The 20,060-nt window shown below is 38.2% G+C and overlaps 1 protein-coding gene across 3 annotated transcripts in view; it reads left to right on the forward strand.

Moving 5' to 3' along the window:
- lrba (LPS-responsive vesicle trafficking, beach and anchor containing) overlaps positions 1-20,060 on the forward strand; it is an 894,965-nt gene that overhangs the window by 695,294 nt on the left and 179,611 nt on the right. For all 3 annotated transcript variants that reach the window (XM_072561970.1, XM_072562677.1, XM_072563520.1), the window contains one exon: positions 2,929-3,081. In XM_072561970.1, the coding sequence (XP_072418071.1) occupies positions 2,929-3,081 (153 nt within the window). The remainder of the gene's footprint in view (positions 1-2,928; positions 3,082-20,060) is intronic.

Here is a 20,060-nt window from a genome sequence, read left to right on the forward strand (position 1 = left end):
TGTTGGATGTGCTGTCTTTCAGATGAGTTGAGGTGATGTAAGAGATGACATTTTCAGTATTATGGAATTTTTCAGGAAACATTATCATTTGACCAACAAGGATTATTGGTCATTTACCTAATTTGTTGCTTACACAAATGCTTTAAGAAATTCTGAGTACATGAAAGATCCAGTATACATGCAAGTCTTTTTCATTCTAATAAACAGTGGTTAGTTAACTACTTATTAATTAATTTATGTAACCATCCAAATAAGAAGCAGGAGGAGGTTATTCAGACCCCTGACCTCCCTCTGCCATTCATTTGGATCTTGGCTGATCTGATTGTAATGACATATATTTATTCCCGCCTACACTGATAGATTCTTGTTTAGCAAACACGTAAAACTATCTTTTTCTGTATTCACTCATTTGTTGATGGTGTCGCTGGCTAGGCCAGCATTTATTAGCCATCCTTAATTACCTCAAGGGCAGTTGACAGTCAAACACATTGCTGTGTGTCTGGAGTCATTTGTAGGCCAGACCAGGTAGGGATCGCAGTTTTCTTCCCTGAAGGCCATTAATGAACCAGATGTGTTTTTCCAACAATAGATTCATGGTCATCATTAGACTCTCTTTTCCCGAGTTGTGTTGAATTCAAATTCAACTATCTGCGATGACAGGATTTGAATCCAAATCCCTGGAACATTACCAGGGTCTCTGGATTAGCAGTCCATCAATAATACCACTAGGCCATAGCCTCCACCTTAGCTATAATAATATTCAAGGATATTACTTTTACCACCTTTTCAGGAACAATTGCTTCAAACACTCATGATCTTCTGAGAGAACAATGTTTGTCTCTGCTTAAAACAGGCAACACCTGATTTTTAAATAGTGGTCCCTATTTCTAGATTCTCCCATAAGGTAAAACATCTACACTGCCAAGATTCCTTGATGTTTTAGTCAAGTCACCTCTTAATCTTCCAAACTCAGCAGAAAAAGCCTAGCCTGTCCAAACTTTCTTCTCATTCCAGGCAATCCACTCATGTTAGGTGTTATTCAGGTAAATTTTTGCTGAATTGCTTCCAATTACATCCTTCTTTTAATAAGGTGACCAATACTGTGCTAAATATTCTAGATGCAGTCATAACAGTGTCCTGTATAACTAGTATAATCTGCTTTCTTTTGTATTCAGTTCGCCTAATGATAAATGAAGATATTCTGTTAGTTTTTCTTAATTACTTGCTGCATATTAACATTTGTGTTATTTATATGGGAAGACACCCAGACCCCAATGCATCTTAGAATTCTACAATGCCTCACCATTTAAATAATATGAGTCATCAAGTCAGAGAGGTGTACAGCATGGAAACAGACCCTTTCGTCCAACTCATCCACACCAACCAGATATCCTAAACTGATCCAGTCCCATTTGGCTTTATAAAGCCTTTCTACTCCTGGATGTACCCATCCAGGTGTCTTATAAATGTTGTATTTGGACCCTGTTTCCATCTCCTCTGGCAGTTCTTTCTGCGTGAAAAAGTTGCCCCTTTTTACATCTTTCCCCTCTCACCTTAAACCTGTGCCCTCTCGTTTTGGACTCCTCTACCCTGGGGAAAAGACCTTGGCTATTCACCTTATACATATCCTTCATGATTTTATAAACCTCTGCAAGGTTACCCCTCAACCTCCGACTCTCCAGGGAATAAAAAAGCATCAGCCTATTCAGCCTCTCCCTCCAGCTCAAACCTCCAATCCTGGCAACATTCTTGTAAATTTTTTCTGAACTCTTTCAAGTTGCAACAGGGAAACCAGAATTGAATGCAGTATTCTAAAAATGGCCTCACCAATGTTTATAAAACCGCAACATGATGTTCCAGCTCTTATATTCAGTGCACTAGTAATGAAGGCAAGCTTCCCTACTGCCTTTTCCACCACTCTTTTTACCTGCACCTCCACTTTCAAGGAACTATGCATCTGGAACCCTCGGTCTCCTTGTTTGGCAACACTCCCCAGTCTGAAGAAGTGTCACGGGACCTGAAACATTGTGTGCTTTCTCTTCACAAATGCTGCCAGACCTATTGAGTTTCTCCAACAATTTCTGTTTTTGTTTGAGATTTCCAGCCTCCATAGTTTTTGGTTTTGTTTCTTTTTTAATTCTTCCTGTCCAAATGGACAATTTTACATTTTCACACATTTTACTCTAGTTGTCATTTCTTTGCCCACTCACTTAACTTTTCTATATCTGTTTGTAGCTGTATTATGTCCTCTTCACAACGTCTTTCCTACCCAAGTTTCTGCCATGAGCAAATTTGGCAACCATGCCCTCATCCCTTCATCTAACTCATTCATGTAAATGTAAGCAGGTGAGGTCCGCTCCAAGTCATGTGGAACACCATTCATTCTATCATGCCAACTTGAAAAATACGTACTTCTACCTACTCTCTGCTCCTTGTTTCTATCCATGCCAATATGCTCGCTCCTACATTATGCACTTTAATCTTCCACAATAACCTTTTAATCTGGCACTTTTTCAAATGTTTTCTAAAAATCTAAGTGCAATATATCAAGCTGTTCCCCTTATTCAGAGCACGTTCCTGTGAACTCTGTTCATTATTGGAATTATTATAAATGAATTGCCATTGAACAGCATTGATATTACAGATTTTTACAAAACTTGTTTTTTAAGGAGTTGAGATTTATTGAACTGCAGTTAATCTTACATTGACAATAATATGTAAAGTTTTCAGTGTTTAAAAACAAATTTACATTGGCTAACAAGTTTAATTATACCTAGCAAATTCAAATTTCATCTGAATAGAATAAATGGTACATCACTGAACTTCAAATGTGCCTGATTTTTTAATGGTTAAGTTGATCATGATGATGTAGACTCAACTGTTAAGCCTTTATTTTAGTAACATATTCCTTTGTTTATTTCTTAACAGGAACTGATTCCTGAATTTTACTATCTCCCTGAGATGTTTGTTAATTCCAACAATTATAATCTGGGTGTGATGGATGATGGAACTGTGGTGTCTGATGTAGAGCTTCCACTCTGGGCCAAAACTCCAGAAGAGTTTGTTCGCATAAATAGACTGGTAAGAAATTTGTTTTTAATGTCTATTCTGCAGATGATCTTTGCTGATGGAAATGGTTTACCATATGAATTAACATCACATTTACAAAAATGGTTGTATAAGATGGTTATTCTGAATTTCATCAGTCAGCTATGGAGATAAATACTCAAAGGGAAAATTGAGATTTAGCTGAAAAGCTGTGCATTTTAATCTTGAATCATTTGGTTCTATTTTCCAGTTTCAAACCAAGTAAATTATATAAAAGCCTCTCGTGGCTGGATATTCTGACGGAGGCAATTAATTGCTCTTTAATTAATAGAATCATAGAATCCCCACAGTGTAGAAACGGAGCATTTAACCCAACCTCCGAGTCCACAGCAACCTCCGAAGAGCATCCAGATTGATCCCAGTACCCTTTCCCTAAGACCCTGCATGGCTAATGCTAATAACCTATACATCCCTTAACATGGACAATTTAGCACAGCCAATCTACCTAACCTGCATATCTTCGGACTGTGGGAGGAAACTGGAATACTCGGTGGAAAACCAGGCAGACACAGGAGAATATGCAAACTCCACACAGACAGTTGCTCAAGGTTGGAATCGAACTCTGTCCCCTGGTGCTGTGAGGCAGCAGTGCTAACCACTGAGCCACTGTGTTGCCCTGTTTACTTATTTTACATATTGAAAATTCTAATTCGTTGGTGTTCATAACCCATAAGTAGATGTAACCCCAGTATTTAAACCACATGTTATGCATGTTCAGCTACCTTGTTATTTTGTTGAGTTAGCTGAATAAAACTAAAATCCGAGGAATTTCTCTTGTTAATGTCATATTTTATTGCCAGTGTTCTGCTTTAAATAGCTTTTCTGGGAATTTGAGATGAAAAATAAAGGGCAAGCTTTTCTACCACATGATTAAACAGAGGTGAGCTGGAGTAAAATTCCATGCTGCCAGCAAGTCAACTTTCTGAGATGGTGGATTAGAGGCCTTCGGGCTTTTGTTTGCACACAGTGGATAGCCAAATGAAGATACATAATGCCCTATTGCCAGGAGTCAGCTGGGAAGTTCTGGTTAGCTTGCATGCCGCGAGAGGTTTTGGGAATTAGACCATCTGAAAGCTGTCGAACTCCTCATACCACCAGCATTCCAGGTAGGCTTTGAGGCCCTTGCTGCCTGCTTGGTGTTAGCAGGGGTCATAGTACAATAGTGGATTAGTGGTGCTGGAAGAGCACAGCAGTTCAGACAGCATCCGAGGAGCAGTAAAATCGACGTTTCGGGCAAAAGCCCTTCCATACGTGACAATTCTGAACTAGAGATAATGGACATGATATTTAATTTTTCACATAGACATTAATAATTTTGATTGTATGAGCCAACCTTAAGAGAGTGTTTAGTCGACTAAAATGAGAAAAAATATAATCTGGCACACATTAGATTTCTCTGCCATAGGTCCAAAAATATCAGAGGATATTATTTGTCATAGGCTGTCCTATGGAGGTGTAGGGTCAACTGAGTATTCTGGAGGTTTTCATTTGGTTACTCTTGGAGTTCAATGTTTTTAAATGTGACATTATCACTGGAGATGTACATGAATGATATGATCAATGATACTGTAAATCACACTCAGCGGAAGGAGAGGCCTGATGGCCAGATGTTCAGTTCTGCTCTAGAACCCAGAATCCTAGCAAGAATATTTCTGACTGAGTCACAGTTGACACAGCAGATTCATTCAGTCTCTCCCTTCACACACTGGCATGCAGTTACATGCTAATACGTGCTGTTTCTCTCACTCTTCTTTGTGTAGAAGAAAACTCTTTCACTCCTTGTCTGTGTGTCTCTTTGTCACTTCTCCGACTTTTATTGTCTTTCTTCAATTTTCTTCATATCTTCCTTTTTAGTTAAAATCTCCTTTCTTCAGCTGCTGTCGAGTCCAACTCCGATCCATTTGACAAATTCCTTTCTTTCCCAATGTACATTTTTACGTGTCTGAGGTAGTATAAGGATGCTGCCTGAACTGCTGTGCTCTTCCAGCACCACTAAGGAGTAATTTGTGACTTCCTGATGAAGTTACCATTTCACAATGCACTCAACCTCTTTAAGACCTCAAGATACCAACAAAGTCTTCATTTCATAACTATTGACCAGCAGCCATGAAGAAAGTTGATGCTTCTAGATACAATCATGGTTTCTGATTTGCATACTTTAGTATTCACACCAATATTATCAAATCAAGAATAATTACCATACTAATAATAGCACAAAACTGCTAATGAGAATAGAAAACAATTTTACATAAACAAAACCATTTAAAATAAAATAAAGAGTAAAATATTAGTTTCTAATCTATGTTCCTATTGTGTCTATGTTTCGTTTATGTTTCAATTTTAAAGTCCACCAATGGGGTCACATCTTGAATATTGTACAATTTGGTTTCCTAATATAAGGAAGGATGTAATTGTATTGAAGATGTTTCAGAGGAGGTATATGGATTGATACTTGGATTGAGTTGGTTGCTTAATAAAGATAGGTGAGATGGGTTGGGCTCATGTCCAGAGAATTTTAGACAAGCAAGGGGGTCTTGATTATAGTGTATAAGAGCCTGAACTGTCTTGACATGGTGGGCTGAGGTAGGATGTTTGCTTTTGTAGATGAGTTCAGAACTAGAGGGCAATGTTTTAAAGTTAGGAGGGATTTTTTTTGGACAAGATGAGAAATGTTTTTCTCTGAGGGTTGTGTGACTTTGGAACCCTGTGCCTCATGGGGCATTGGAGACAGGGCCATTAAATATTTTTAATGCAGAGGTAAATTCTTGCAGGGAGATCAAAAGTTATCTAAGATAGATGGGTTCATGAATTTGAAGCATAAATAGATCAACCATGATTTTATTGACTGATGGCGCAGGCTCCTGGGATGAATGGTCCACTTCTGCCTCCTGTCGTACGTGTTTGTTTACCTGAATCAAATATGTCTTGTTTTAGTAGGGTTTTTGGCATATAAAAAGAACCAGCTAAAAACAATGACTGCAGTTGCTGGAAACCAGATTCTAGATTGGAGTGGTGCTGGGAAAGCACAGCAGGTCAGGCAGCATCCGAGGAGCAGGAAAATCGTGCAAAAGCCCTTCATCAGGCATATAAAAAGAACCATAAAGGCTTTTTTTTGTCCTCTGTGATCCTTAGAAATCGGTATTTGCCAGGCACAGCGAACGAAAGGAAAAGGTGGTAGACGCTCATTATTTCAAATCTCTATTGTTACTGCTCCGTTCTTGGGGATTTCCTGCAACTTTGCCATGTGATGTAATTAGACCTGAACCTGTACTAATCAGAGGTCATTGTTCTTTAATTAACAATGTTATGGGTATTCACGGACTTTTTGCTTTGTCTGTCAGTTGAAAACTTCAGCACACAGACTCACTAAAACAGCAGAAATTATTTGCTGCAAATACCTGCCCCAGCACCCAGTGTACTAGCATGTTTATGTGGCGCTGGCATTTGGTCAAAGATGAAAGAAGCAGGTCAAATTTTCTCCATGAATTATAGTTTGTAACCTAATGTTCAGCTGGCAAAGCCCTTCCAATGTTTAGGCCTGTGCCTAAAGTATGCCCACGGAAGAAAATCTATGCGTTACCTGTTTTCTTCTTTTTGTTTGCCATCCATTTTGGATGTGCATCTGAATATGAATATCAGCCTGTGATGAAAAAGCAGCATCAAAGACAGTTTTGATTAATTGGATATCCAAAAAATAAAGACTGACTCAGCAATTTCTATAATGCAGTATTCAAATAATTGTAATAGCTTGGAAGGGCTAATATAAGATGAATGAATTACCAACACTCATGAAAATGGTTATGTCCAGATGAGGGAAGTTGCCTTGAGAATTCTACAATTGTATACGACAATGAATAACATGGAAAAATATTTTCCACTGCATGTCTTATGTCTGAAACAGTTGTTTAACTAGTATGCTACTGTATTGCTATTTATAGAGCTGGATATGGATTTCACTGATAATCGTTTTTTCCAATTAATTCATGGGATGGTGCTAGCTAGGCCAGCATTTATTGGCTATCCCAGAGGGCAGCAAAGACTCAACCACATTGCTGTGAGTCTGGTGTCAGACCAGGTAAAACTTACACTTTCCTTCCCTAAAGGACATAAGTGAACGAGATAGGTTTCCCAACAATTGACAATGGTTTTATGGTCATCATTAGACTCTTAATTCTAGATTTTTATTCAATTCAAATTCCACTCTCTGCCGTGGTGGGATTTGAGTATTACCTGGGTCTCTGGATTAATAGTATAGCAATAACATAATTGGGCCATTGTCTCCCTTATTAATATGATGACCAAATTATGACTGCAATGTTCGTTGATTATGTTTTTCTGTAATTCCAAGCACAAATATCCTGAATAGCTCCTGAGTTCTGAATTTTTTGTAAAATCTTTTTAAACATTTGATTAACGTCCTTAATTTTATGTGGTACTGGCATGTTACTGTATTCTGCACTCCTATTGATACTGCTTTTTAGATTGATTTTCAAGTTGTGTTCTCTGAACATTTTATTCACATGGGAAGGGGAACAGGAATTAGTGAGCACTGCACTCTTGCCTTTTTAAGAACGTTGGATTAGATCCAAATATTACTTGTATTTGTTTTTTGATACCCCTTCTGGAAAATAAGCAGCCTTATAGATTTAACTCTTAGGGCTAGCTGTATCTGCCAATAAAAATTTGTACAATGATTGCAGTTCATGAAATGCACACTGCTTTGATCTATGACCTTTTGTGGTGCTAATCGGGTTCCTGATATCATTATACCGCACTCATTAATCATATTTCCTGGAGCCCGTCACAGAGCCAGACAGCCCAAACCAGTGTTTATAGCCCCAACTTGGCAGGCTCCTGCCGCATAGATTATTACGGTGTGATACTTTGGCTTCAAATGACCAGAGCTACATCAAGCTGTGTCTACAATTAAAGTCAGATGGTCTTCAGGTTGAGCATGGATATTGTGTTGCAGCTGTCTGTCTTCTGTATGAAACCATAGCTGAGAGCAGATGATATATAGGAGGATGTATAATTATAGATTGTACACCACTGGGTCAGAGCTGCAGTGCACAACATTAATTAACTACATGCTGTGTGAAATTCATGTTGATAGTATGTGTTAGAATGACACTCATGTTATTTTATTAAAGCCAGTAAATTCTTTCTAAAAGCTGCATTCCTAGTCTGATGCAAACCATTGATTTTAGTTGATCTAGTTTAAGTCTGAAGGAAAATGCAAATAGTTTTATGGATGTTTGATATTACAGAAAGTACTTGTGCTTGCTAATATTAATGGCTTTAATTTGTGTTGTTCCAGTTAAATTGCCTTAGGAATACACTACTCGGCAATGAGTGAATCAAATATACACACCTCTATTTTCACTTTTTAATGAAATGAAACCTGGACTGCATCTGTACTTAATTTTTTTTAATCAAAATTAATTTTAATGTAAGTTTTAATGTATTCTTCAGATTTGATTTCTTCAGATTCAGGCAAGAGTTTAACAATAAATTTACTGCAATATGGAAAGCTAAACCTTTTCACTTCTTCAAATCTCTTTGTTTTCCTTCCCTGCTTGTACTTAGATATGTGTCTTGCTATTACTTAAATCAATGAGGGTTTGATTTCCTGTTATGTTGTCAACTATTTAGTAAAATATAAAAGCAAAGCAGTTAAAACAAGTTATATTTAGTAAATAGAATTTGAAATTAAATTGGGTTCCTTATATTTCAAATTCTGTGCTAATGAACAGTGCATCAGTTAAGAATAATTATATAGTATCACATCACATATTATTTGATTCAAATGTCTCATCTACTTCAAGAAGTTTCATCAATGTAACAAGTATGCACATACTTATAAACATTTTTATCAATGGACTAGCTTATTAATGAACAAGTATGGATGAGCGATTTTCTCTATATGAGAAGCAAAGTTCAATCTCAGACTGTGCCATCTGCAGACATTGGGAAGCTAAAGACAAGGTTCTGCAATTTAAATCTTCTACCTCAGTGATGTGTTTGAGCACCCCCTCACAGTTTTTTTTCAGCATTAAAACTAGAAATGGTAAAGTGCAGGGAAATACCTTTTGGTAATAGTAAGCTTTCTATCAGTATTTGTAATATTCTGTGGTAAAATTGCTTTGTCAAACGTATATGTATTAAAGCATTCGTGAATACTTATGTTTAAAACTTTGAAACTTTACCTTTTATTCGTAGAAAGTTGGATGGTGCATTATTTAATTTTCACTTGCAACTAGTATCTGATTCTTTTGCTATGGTAAATCTGTATCTCTTGAAGGTCACAAAGTCCAATTAATAAATCAGCACAGACCCATGTGAAGAGGGTTTATTTGCTGTATGATCAGACATTTTGTAGATTGGAAAGTGCTTACTTCAGATTATATATCAATAGAGTCATTACAATACAAGAAGAGGCCATTTAGCCCATCAAAGGTAGACTGCAAATGATAATTTTTTTTTTAAAAAATGGACTGGCTGTTTAACTTCTATAAAAAAGTGTGATACCTGATATGTTACGGAATCGTCTTCTAAAGCTGGGAGGAGTGCTGTTAATGTTTTATATCTTGGGAAATGTGTTACTACATTCTGGTAGCACTACGCTATGATAATTAAGCACATGAAGGACAAGAGTCCTTGAGCATGACAGATCAATCACAACATGAGAGCATTTATAAAATGGTAGGAGTTGTACTGGGATTGTCACGTGAAGACAGTAGTCATATACTTCAAGAGCACTCGAGAGGGAAATGTGGACATGAAAATTTTTTTAGAGCTTATGGTAGGGTATTTTTATTATACAGATATTATTATGCTATTCTCTTTGACCTAAACATCCCAATCACACTACATGAACAAGATGAAACAAATATATTTTTAATTTTAAAGTTAAGATACTACACAACTAAAATTAGGACTGTATTGGATATACATTTTACTTCATGTCCAGCTGGAAGAAGAGTGAGTTGGACTATTAAATGGTATCTTGTAAAGGTAGGAATGATTGTCAGCATTTTAGGATTTTGCCTCTTAAAGGTGCATATCAGAACAATCACTGAGAATGAAAGGTGCAAAGATGGTAGAACAGAGTGGACTCTGCAACAAGAAATGGTTAGCATGAATGGTAGGAGAAAGGTACAAGTGCTACTGGTAACTGAGACTCAAAACGGACTGAAGAAGAAATAATTGTCTCCATTCCCTATAAGTTTGGAAATAAAAGCTTTCTTCGTAATTTGGGGAAAACTGTTTAAACTAGACGCTTATACATATACATTTTAAGTAATGAGATTTCCTTAGCAGTGACCGAGCAATGTAATATTAGTGAAGTGTTACAAGATGACTGTGTGTTAACATGAAGAATAAATGTCAGACTCTGTAGTTGATTTAAACTTCATGTTTATAAATCAATGACAGCATCACAGGTTTTTCAGTGTTTTTGAAACTTTTATTCTTGAATTTTATTTTTCTCAAGGTGAAGAAGCTCAGAGTAGCAGGATTCAGGTCAACTTGCCTGCTTATGCTGATAATTCACATAATCATTTCTCCAAGTTGACAGACAATACTGAAACTTAAGTGCTACACCCCTGTTTCTGTACTGTCTGTTGATGGAAAGGCCAGCAATTGAACGGGAAATAGTAATTCATTTAAATACTTTGCCTAATGTTTTTCAAGACCAGTACAGTATGAACCTATGATTTGTTTTCATATGGAACTAGCTTTCATATGGTCTCAAAAGTTAACTATTATATAAGGTGCTTGTATTGCTCATAGAACAGTCTGGATTCTTGTGAAGTCTGGCAATGTCAGAAGGCATTTAAAATGATAGCCATGATCTAATTCTGGGGTTTCCCTAGAATTTCCAACATTTTTTTTGCTGACTATAGAAAGTATGTTTAGCCAATGCATATACATCATTTCTACTTTTGGACCCATTGTAGGAATGGACAGTTCAGCTCCCTCTGCAATTTTGATAGAGCTGGGTCATATGGTAGTATACATGGTTCATGCCATATCAGAGAAGTTTTATATGATAGTAAACTATATCCTCAACAACAAAAACAGAAGTTACTGAAAAAGCTCAACAGATCTGGCAGCATCAAGTGAAAAGAAATCAGAGTTAATGTTTTGAGTCTGTGACCCTTACTGCCACCACCCTCCCCACCCCACCAATCAGCTTTCCACAGGGATCATTCTCTCCATGATATCCTGGCCCACTCCTCCTCCACTCTCATTATTTCCCCAAACCCACCTCCCATTCAATTGAAGAAGACATAATAACTGTCAATTTATTCCCTCTTTCCAAGAAGAGCTCAGTGTCATGTCTTGCCCCAAATTCTTTGAGGTGCGTGTGCAAAGACTTAAACCTTTGCTAAGTAGCGAATGTTCAGTATCCTTTCCCATCACTTCCTCACACCCACACAGCACCTTCCTCTGCCATCGCCAGTTTACTTCCTCCCCCCTCATTATCTGAGGCCCAGACACACCTTCTAGGTGAAGCAGCAATTTACATGACCTTCATTCAATCTAGTCTACTGTATTCGCTGCTCGCACTATGGTCTCCTACATTGCGAAGATAAAAAACAGAATCAACAACTCATTGTGGAATACCTATATTCTCTGCAAAAGTGACCCCGAGTTTCCAGTTACCTGCCATTTTATGGCACCACTGTTTCCGTGGCCAACATCTCTGTCTCAGGCTTGCTGCAATGTGCCAGAGAGGCTCAGCATAAGGTGAAAGAACAACACCTCGTTTTCCACTTGGGGACCCTGCAGCCTTCAGGGCTCATTGTCAAGTTCAATAATTTTAGGGCCTGAGTACCGTCTTCCATGTCCTTTACCCACCATCACACTCTTAACCTTGTCATGCCATGGGCTGCTTTCATCTCAACCAACCTACTTTCACCCGCTATGGTCAACTCAGCAGCTGTTCTTTCTCCCCAGCTCATTAGTATCCATTCCTTTTTCTGCTAGACTACTGTTCTCCTTCTCTGGGCTCCATCGCAACCCCTTCACTCCTTCTCACACCCAGCCTCCCACCTCACTTCCTGGCCTTCAGCTTAAATACCATCTTATCCTAGCTGCAATCAATTCTGCAGAAGAGTCACTGGTTCCAAAATGTTGATTTCGCTTTCTCTGCACAGTTGCTGCCAGACCTGCTGAGTGTTTCCAGCAATTTCTGCTTTTGGTTCAGATTTCCAGCATCCACAGTTCTTTTGTTTTTATTTAAAAGATCAGGTTATTATAAATTATTAAAGATGTGGCTCGTCAAAGCTAATAATTTCCTGCAAGTTAGATCAATAGTATCTACAGGGTTGAGTCCATTATCTATTTTTTGAGCTGAACAATGCATGCATAATGAAGCTATCTGAAAAAGACAGATATCTGGTCGCTCCATCTGGGACAGTTGCCAATTGGCTGCAAATAGGGGTTGACTGGGATTGACTTATGAGGAGCCAAGGGCCTAATACTTATGAGTACTACTGGACTTAATAATATAGTACACGGAAATGGCCCTTTTCACCAACCAGGCTCACCATTCTATCTGTCTCTGTTGTTACCTTTGGCAGCCCTTCAGAACTGGTAAGCTAACGTAACAACCTTATACAAAAATAGGGTTGGCAGTCTCCTCCAAGGTGGAGATGAATTGTGGGGGTGAAAACATCCAGAGCTCCAATACATGCCTGCTTGGTGAAAACCTGACGCAATGGTGAAAATTTTCACATACCTTGGCATAATGATTAGAAGAGGTGGATATACTTAATTTGTTTCTAAGAAAGCACTCTCACAGCAGCAGAAAAAATATTAACTTTTTGAAGGCTATATATGTGTGAATTTAAACTTCATTAAATAGAATATTAAGCAGCAGTGATTGGGAGATTAGGTAAGAAAGGCAAAAATATATATTAGTGTAATCTCTTCTTACATGTATTGTTTTATCGTCTGGAAGATTTGTGCTTTTGCCAAGGCTTCAGTTTTAACAAAAAGTGGAGAAGGCGAGTAAGAGCACAAAATTGACCACTGAGAGTGTAGAAGCAAATATTGGTCATAAATTAGTCAAGTGCAGCATAAACAATGGCAGGTTGTATGAGGTACTGCTGACAGAGATAGAAAGAAGGAAAAGAAGTACAAAAAAGTTTGTTGAAGAGGGGAACAAATTATATCTGATGAATCCCACTGAGCTGTTTAATTTTGAGTCTGGAGGAACTGAATAGGACCTATTTGTCTGGAAGGCAGACATGTTGGCAGCCATTTTCAGAAATTTGGGGATGTGGCATTAGATTACTTTACAGTGTGGAAACAGGCCTTTCGGCCCAACAAGTCCACACCGCCCCGCCGAAGCGCAACCCACCCATACCCCGGCATCTACCCCTTACCTAACACTACGGGCAATTTAGCATGGTCAATTCACCTGACCTGCACATCTTTGGAGTGTGGGAGGAAACCGGAGCACCCGGAGGAAACCCACGCAGACACGGGGAGAACGTGCAAACTCCACACAGAGAGTCGCCTGAGGCGGGAATTGAACCCGGATCTCTGGCGCTGTGAGGCAGCAGTGCTAACCACTGTGCCACCGTGCCTCCCATTGTAGAGGAGAAAGTGAGGACTACAGATGCTGGAGATCAAAGCTGAAAATGTGTTGCTGGAAAAGCGCAGCAGGTCAGGCAGCTTCCAAGGAGCAGGAGAATCGACGTTTCGGGCATAAGCCCTTCTTCAGGATGTGGCATTGTACACAATGATCTCATTGAGCTTGCCAGTCTGGAAATTGCAAAGGAGTAAGAAATAGTAATCAAAACATTTACTTTAGATCCATTGCATTGCTGAAAGTGTTTGAAGTTCAAGCTATCATTTGTGTGACATTTAGATAGAATGAAGGTACTTCTGCAAGTTGCCTATTGGACGGGATTTGGAAAGGCATAAAGACACAGATTAAACTGTGTTGCACCTATGCCCTAAATATTTGGTGACACTTTTAATATTGGCATTCTATATCCTCTATAGGCAGTACAGGTACTGCAAAAATACATGGACATTTAAAAAAAAATACATGAACATTAAAAAAAATTAATTTTAATACAAAAATGACAAACGTTTTCAATGTGTTTTAGATATGGATGTATTCTTAAGGTAATAATTTTATTAACGACACATGGTTTACTCTGTTCATAACAATAACAGAGAGAGGTTTCGGCAAAAACATAAACACATTCACGAATACATGGTGTTGCTCACCATTTTAGTTACAAAACCACCTAATATCCATTTGCTTGACAAAGTATATATTTAATACTTAACGTTTAAGAGGTTAAAGAAATATGAATACAATTTTCTGTAAATTGGAAAACTAGTTATATAATACAGTGCTAAATTTGACAATAGAGCTTCTGTGCAGAAGATGGACTGTTCCACATATCCTACGAAGAGGCAGGCATAGCTGGGGCCCATGCAGGTGCCCATGGCTACTCCTTTGATTTGGAGGAAATTTGACAATAATCTTGGTCAGATCATCCAGCACAGGAACAAAAAAAAATTTGACAGATTGTGCATGAGTTTGTTCTTTGAAAGAAACATTTATGTAATCCCACTCCCTGATCTGTCACCATAGGCATTCAGTTGGTCCTCCTTCAGCTCATATCCAGCCTCCTTTTGAAATTAATTTGCTACTATTAATTTGCTTCGATCACTTCATCAAATGTATATTTTATAGAGTATTTTGGAGCTACAGACTTCTGAGTACTCCAGTGTTGAATTATTTTATGTAACTAAGATATGAGGGGTAGTTGTAATTACCCCTAATTTTATGTAACTAAGACATTAGGGGTAGTTGAGAATTCACTTATGATGAAAATAACTAGGTTTCAAATGTGAAGTGTTTTATATTATACTGCTTTAAGCTGACAATTTAATTTCTGCCTAATAGGATGCCTAACAGGAAAAGGGATAAGGACAACATACACAGGCTGTTTGGATCTATATCTCTCTCTAACTGCCCATCTAAACTATTGTGCCCTCCTCTCAATGTCTGCACTCACTAACATCAAGATGTATGCATTGTGCTGGTTCTTTGCATCTCGATGTGTGTCTGACCATGGTGCCAGGGTTGTTGTATAATAACCCAGTATTTACTGTGACTATCAGAACTTTTAAATGTGCTTCATAATCTCAATGTTAAATCTTTTTGGTGGATGGTGTGTTTGTTAGCGAAACAACAGCTTTGTGCTGTGTGAGCTGATGACGCGTTCCTTGAGCATGCAGATGAGAGTGATGAAGCATTGGAAATATACATAAACTTCTGGTTAAAAGTCAGAAGGCAGGAAACTGACAAAGAATCCTGTATTCTCTGCCTACTGTATATTTCAAACAACCAAGAGGAAGACAAAGATAAGTAAATTACTTTATGATCTTGTGAGACACCATTAACATGTTAATTTACTTAATGTTTGGAATAAACACAGATATTTTCCAAAAGATTCAAGGTACACAGTTTAAAATAATACAATTTTACAATCCAGAAGTCAGAGTACATAAATAATAGCCATACACTTTTATATTGACAATTACATTAAAGATATTAAAAATCCAAGTTACTTAAGACTCAAACTTCTTAACCTAAATTTCTTTTGACATCAATTTCCCTTACATCCCCAAAACTCAAGTCAAGTACTGATCAGAAATTTGAAGATCAACTACTAAGTCTATAAAGATTTTGAATTCTTGGGCCTCTTTTTTTTTTCAGGCCAAGGTGATCCCTTTAAATCTCCTTCAAGTATTCCATAGTTATATGGTCCCTGTTAAACAAAAACATAACAAGGATCTTAAGAGGAGCCACCTTGGGTCTGAATTGTCCTGGTTCTAACTTTTTGTTCTGTAAAGTTTGTACCTATGAACTCCCTTGTTCACACTCCAGCTGTGTCTCTATATTCCCAGATGTCCAACTCACTACTACTAGAGTCCTTCAATTATCAAGAGTTTGAAACCATTTTCAACAACATACAGAATTTTAATTGAATCCCACTTGTTCAAGAAATTACCCCTACATGGAACTTGTCCTAGACCAAACCAGAAATGTTTGAACAGTGAATGACACCCAGGAATCTAGTGTGCCCTATAATGGAAACCCATAATCAGTTATTGCAAGAAAACTGCTTTTTATTAGAAACTTTTTTTTGAGAGAAAGCTAATCCTTAAAGGGATCATTGCACAAGCGAAAAATATTGACCTGACCAATGTGGTCATTGGTGAGAAATTTGAGAAAATAGTGTGAAGTCAGCAATAGCATGATCCTCGATGTTGAGAGCAAAATTCTCCACTGTGTGAGAAGTGACAGGCCTTTTTATATACATTAGCATGTCGTTTTTATCAAATCTTGCTTGATTTTTAAAATCCAGTTTCCCATTCTCCCACGTGCCAGACAGACTCACGGCAAATAGCTTACCATGATTGTCAGTAGCGATCAGTTAAGGAGGTGGACATCTTGCTGTGTGGCCCTGTCGTATGCCATTTGCACATCGACACCATGTGCTAATGAGATATGAAGCATATATGTTGCATGTGCTTCAATCAAATGGCCATGTCTCAAAGTCTACAGGGAATAATCTTCAGTCAGACCAAGGGAGACAGCCTTTCATCAGGAGGTCTCGACACATTAAGTCAAAGGCACTATTCCATTATAGTCCTGTGGACCTGGCACATTGTTCACTTTGAGCAGTCAGGATTGAGGGTTCTATGTCTTTGTAATCTGTACTGGGGTACAGTCAGACTTGCAGGTCCACTGCAACCAGTCCAGGGAGTCACGGTAAGTCAGTTGGGAGCTGCATACAGATTAGTCAAGGGTCTGGTCATTTATCAGTTGGGACTGTCAATCCATGTCACTTGATGGGGTAGGCCACTTTTCATCCAGCTGTCAGCTGAATTAAAATCAAGGTAGCTTATCAGGGGGCTGCTGTTGTGACAATGAAATTTCGGGAGTCAGTTGTGGGGATTGGAGGCAGCATACAAAAAAAAATGCATTGAAGGAAAAAGCAGCAAGGATGTTACCAATAGTCACAACAACCCTGAGGTTGATCAGGAAGCACAGCGCAGCAAGGTGGTTGACATGACCATGCTATAGGCTACAATGGGCACTGGGGAAAGAGAAGCTGAGTGTGAATTGGGTAATTTGTCTAGCTTGGTTCTTAAATAGCAACTCATTTGCAAATATGAGCTTGTATTGCAGTCCTCGCAGTCGTGACTACCATTTGTGGTGAAAGGGAAAATAGGACGAGTGGGGTGTCATAAATGGTTAGTGCATAGATAATGAGGTGTATTTCAGAAAATTGCATGAGAAATCTCGCTAGAGTACATGGAAAGAAACCCTGTAAAGAATCTCACCCAAATTTATACTTAGCTGATTTCTTGTAAAATCTTTTTGTCCCCCAAGAAAGCAAATGGGCCATCACACAAACTCACTTAAAATAAAAATGTCCTACTGAAGTAAAGATTTTTTTTCACAACCAAATATATGTGACTATACACTTTAGCAATTACCTCAGTCATTAGAATACAGGTAATAGGACTAATCCTGTCATTCTGTCAAAATTCAAGTATCAAATATCCTGTGATTTCAGGTCTTTGATCGAAAGATAATTGTGTTTAAGCAAATGGGGAGGTTATGTACAAACCTTTTGATGTATAGATAATGCTTATAATCCATCTTTATGCAGAAATGTGTTATTTAAACAAATAATCAAAATCTGTGTAAAGCACTTGCAATTACAATGCTCCTCTCTGCAACCTGAATTTGTTTTTATTAATTCCAGCAAAACAATCTAAGATTACTGGTTTGGAATTTCTCTATAACATCAGTGGAATATTGTCTGTTTAGAGCACAGTGTCTCTGACATTTCTGTAAATGTATATTTCAAATCACTGAAGAGCTAAAACAATACTTAACACTTACTTTTCACCTGTATTTTGTTTCAGATTTACAGCATCCACAGTTTCTTTTTGGTTTTTACACTGTTTATTAGAATAGCCGTCAGTTTTCTGATGGCAGTCTGGCAAGATTTTGTCCAGTTGAATTCAATTTCATTTTTCAATAAATTTGTTAATAAAGCAACCACTTTTATGACAGTCAGCACTCCTGTACAATCCATATTCTGAGGATTTTCTCTCATCTCATTTTCAAAACCGAGAAGTGTACAAACTTGAACTTTAGCTTCTCTGGCAGCACTTGACCTTGCCAAAATTTGGCAAATTCACTTTTCACTGTAATTATCACCAAGTCAGCTTTTTGTAATCTCTTAAAAAATGCAGTGAGGTTGCTCACATGTCACTGTAGACCAATAAATCATCAATATAGTTTGGTAGGTCTTTAATAATAATTTGATTTGTTAGCCTTTGAGAACTAGCTTGTGAATTGTTCATTTTAAATGACATTACTTCACATTGATATAGGACTTCTGGAGTTACAGAATGAGAGATTTCCTTAGCTTGATTTCTTAGTGGCACTTGAAATGTCTTTTTAATTGGACAATCTTGCTGATAAATGGAGAGTTGCTAACTCTGTCATAGCAATCTTCAACTTGTTGTATAGGACCAGAATCAGTTTTTGTTTTGGCATTCAGTTAGCAATGTGGCCCAGTGGTTGGGACGGCACAATGGCCCCAGAGGTTGGCACTGCTGCTTCACTGCGCCAGGGACCCGGGTTCGATTCCACCTCTGGCGACTGTCTGTGTGGAGTTTGCATGTTCTCTCTGTATCTGCATCAGTTTCCTTCCACAATTTAAAGATGTGCAGGTTAGGTAAATTGCCCATCGTGTTCATAGATGTGTAGGTTAGGTGCATTTGTCAAGGGTAAATGTACGGAATGGGTCTGACTGGGTTCCTGTTTAAGAAAGACCGATTTTTAATTAGTAACGGGTCAAAGGGTTTAGAAGAACACGCAGGAAAGTACAGTTGAGGCCAAGATGAGATCAGCACAGCAGGTTAGGCAGCATCCGAGGAGTAGGGGGTCGGTATGAACTTGTTGGGCCAAATGGCCTGTTTCCAATATGTAGGGATTCTATGATTCTATCAATGCAAAGCCTTTGGATTCCATCAGGTCTTAGTACCAATTTACCCGCTGAACTCCAACTGCTTTGCCTCAATTCAATTTATCATTCCCCAATATAAAGTTGAGTTTTTCTTTAACTTGAACCAATTTTTCAGGGTTCAGTCAGTAAGGATTTTATTTAAGGGGTGAAGTACTTTCCAAATCCATATCATCCATAGTTAATATGTTTATCTTGGACTATTTCCATGCAATAGAAAATAAGAACAAGGAGCAAGATTTGGTGAATCAGCCCCTTGAGCCTGCTGTTCCATTTGATATGATCATGACTGATCTCATCTCGGTGAAGAAACTGAGGACTGCAGATGCTGGAGATCAGAGTCGAGAGTGTAGTGCTGGAAAAGCACAGCAGATCAGGCAGCATCCAAGAAGCAGGAGAGTCAACGTTTTGGGCAAAAGCCTGAATCGAAACGTCGATTCTCCTACTCCTCAGATGCTGCCTGACCTGCTGTGCTGATCTCATCTTGGCCTCAACTGTACTTTCCTGCGTGTTCTCCTAAAGCCTTTGACCCGTTACTAATTAAAAATCGGTCTTTCTTCTTAAATTTAGTCAATATTTCAACATTCACCTCACTCTGGAGTAGTGAATTACACTACTCTCTCATGACCCTTTGAGAGAGGCAATTTCCCCTCTTATGTTTTAAACTCCGCCCCCCCCCCCCCCCCCCCCCCCCACACCAGTCCTAAAACTAATACCTCTTATTCTAGATTGCCCACATGAGGAATCATCCTTTCTACATCTATTTTATCAATCTCCTGTAGCATTTTATAAACCTCAAGTAGATCTTCTTTCATTCTTCTAAATGCCAGAGTATATAGGCCTAAATGTCTCAATCTCTCTCCT

Source organism: Chiloscyllium punctatum, chromosome 1 (genome assembly GCF_047496795.1).
Source record: "Chiloscyllium punctatum isolate Juve2018m chromosome 1, sChiPun1.3, whole genome shotgun sequence".
Classification (NCBI taxonomy): domain Eukaryota; kingdom Metazoa; phylum Chordata; class Chondrichthyes; order Orectolobiformes; family Hemiscylliidae; genus Chiloscyllium; species Chiloscyllium punctatum.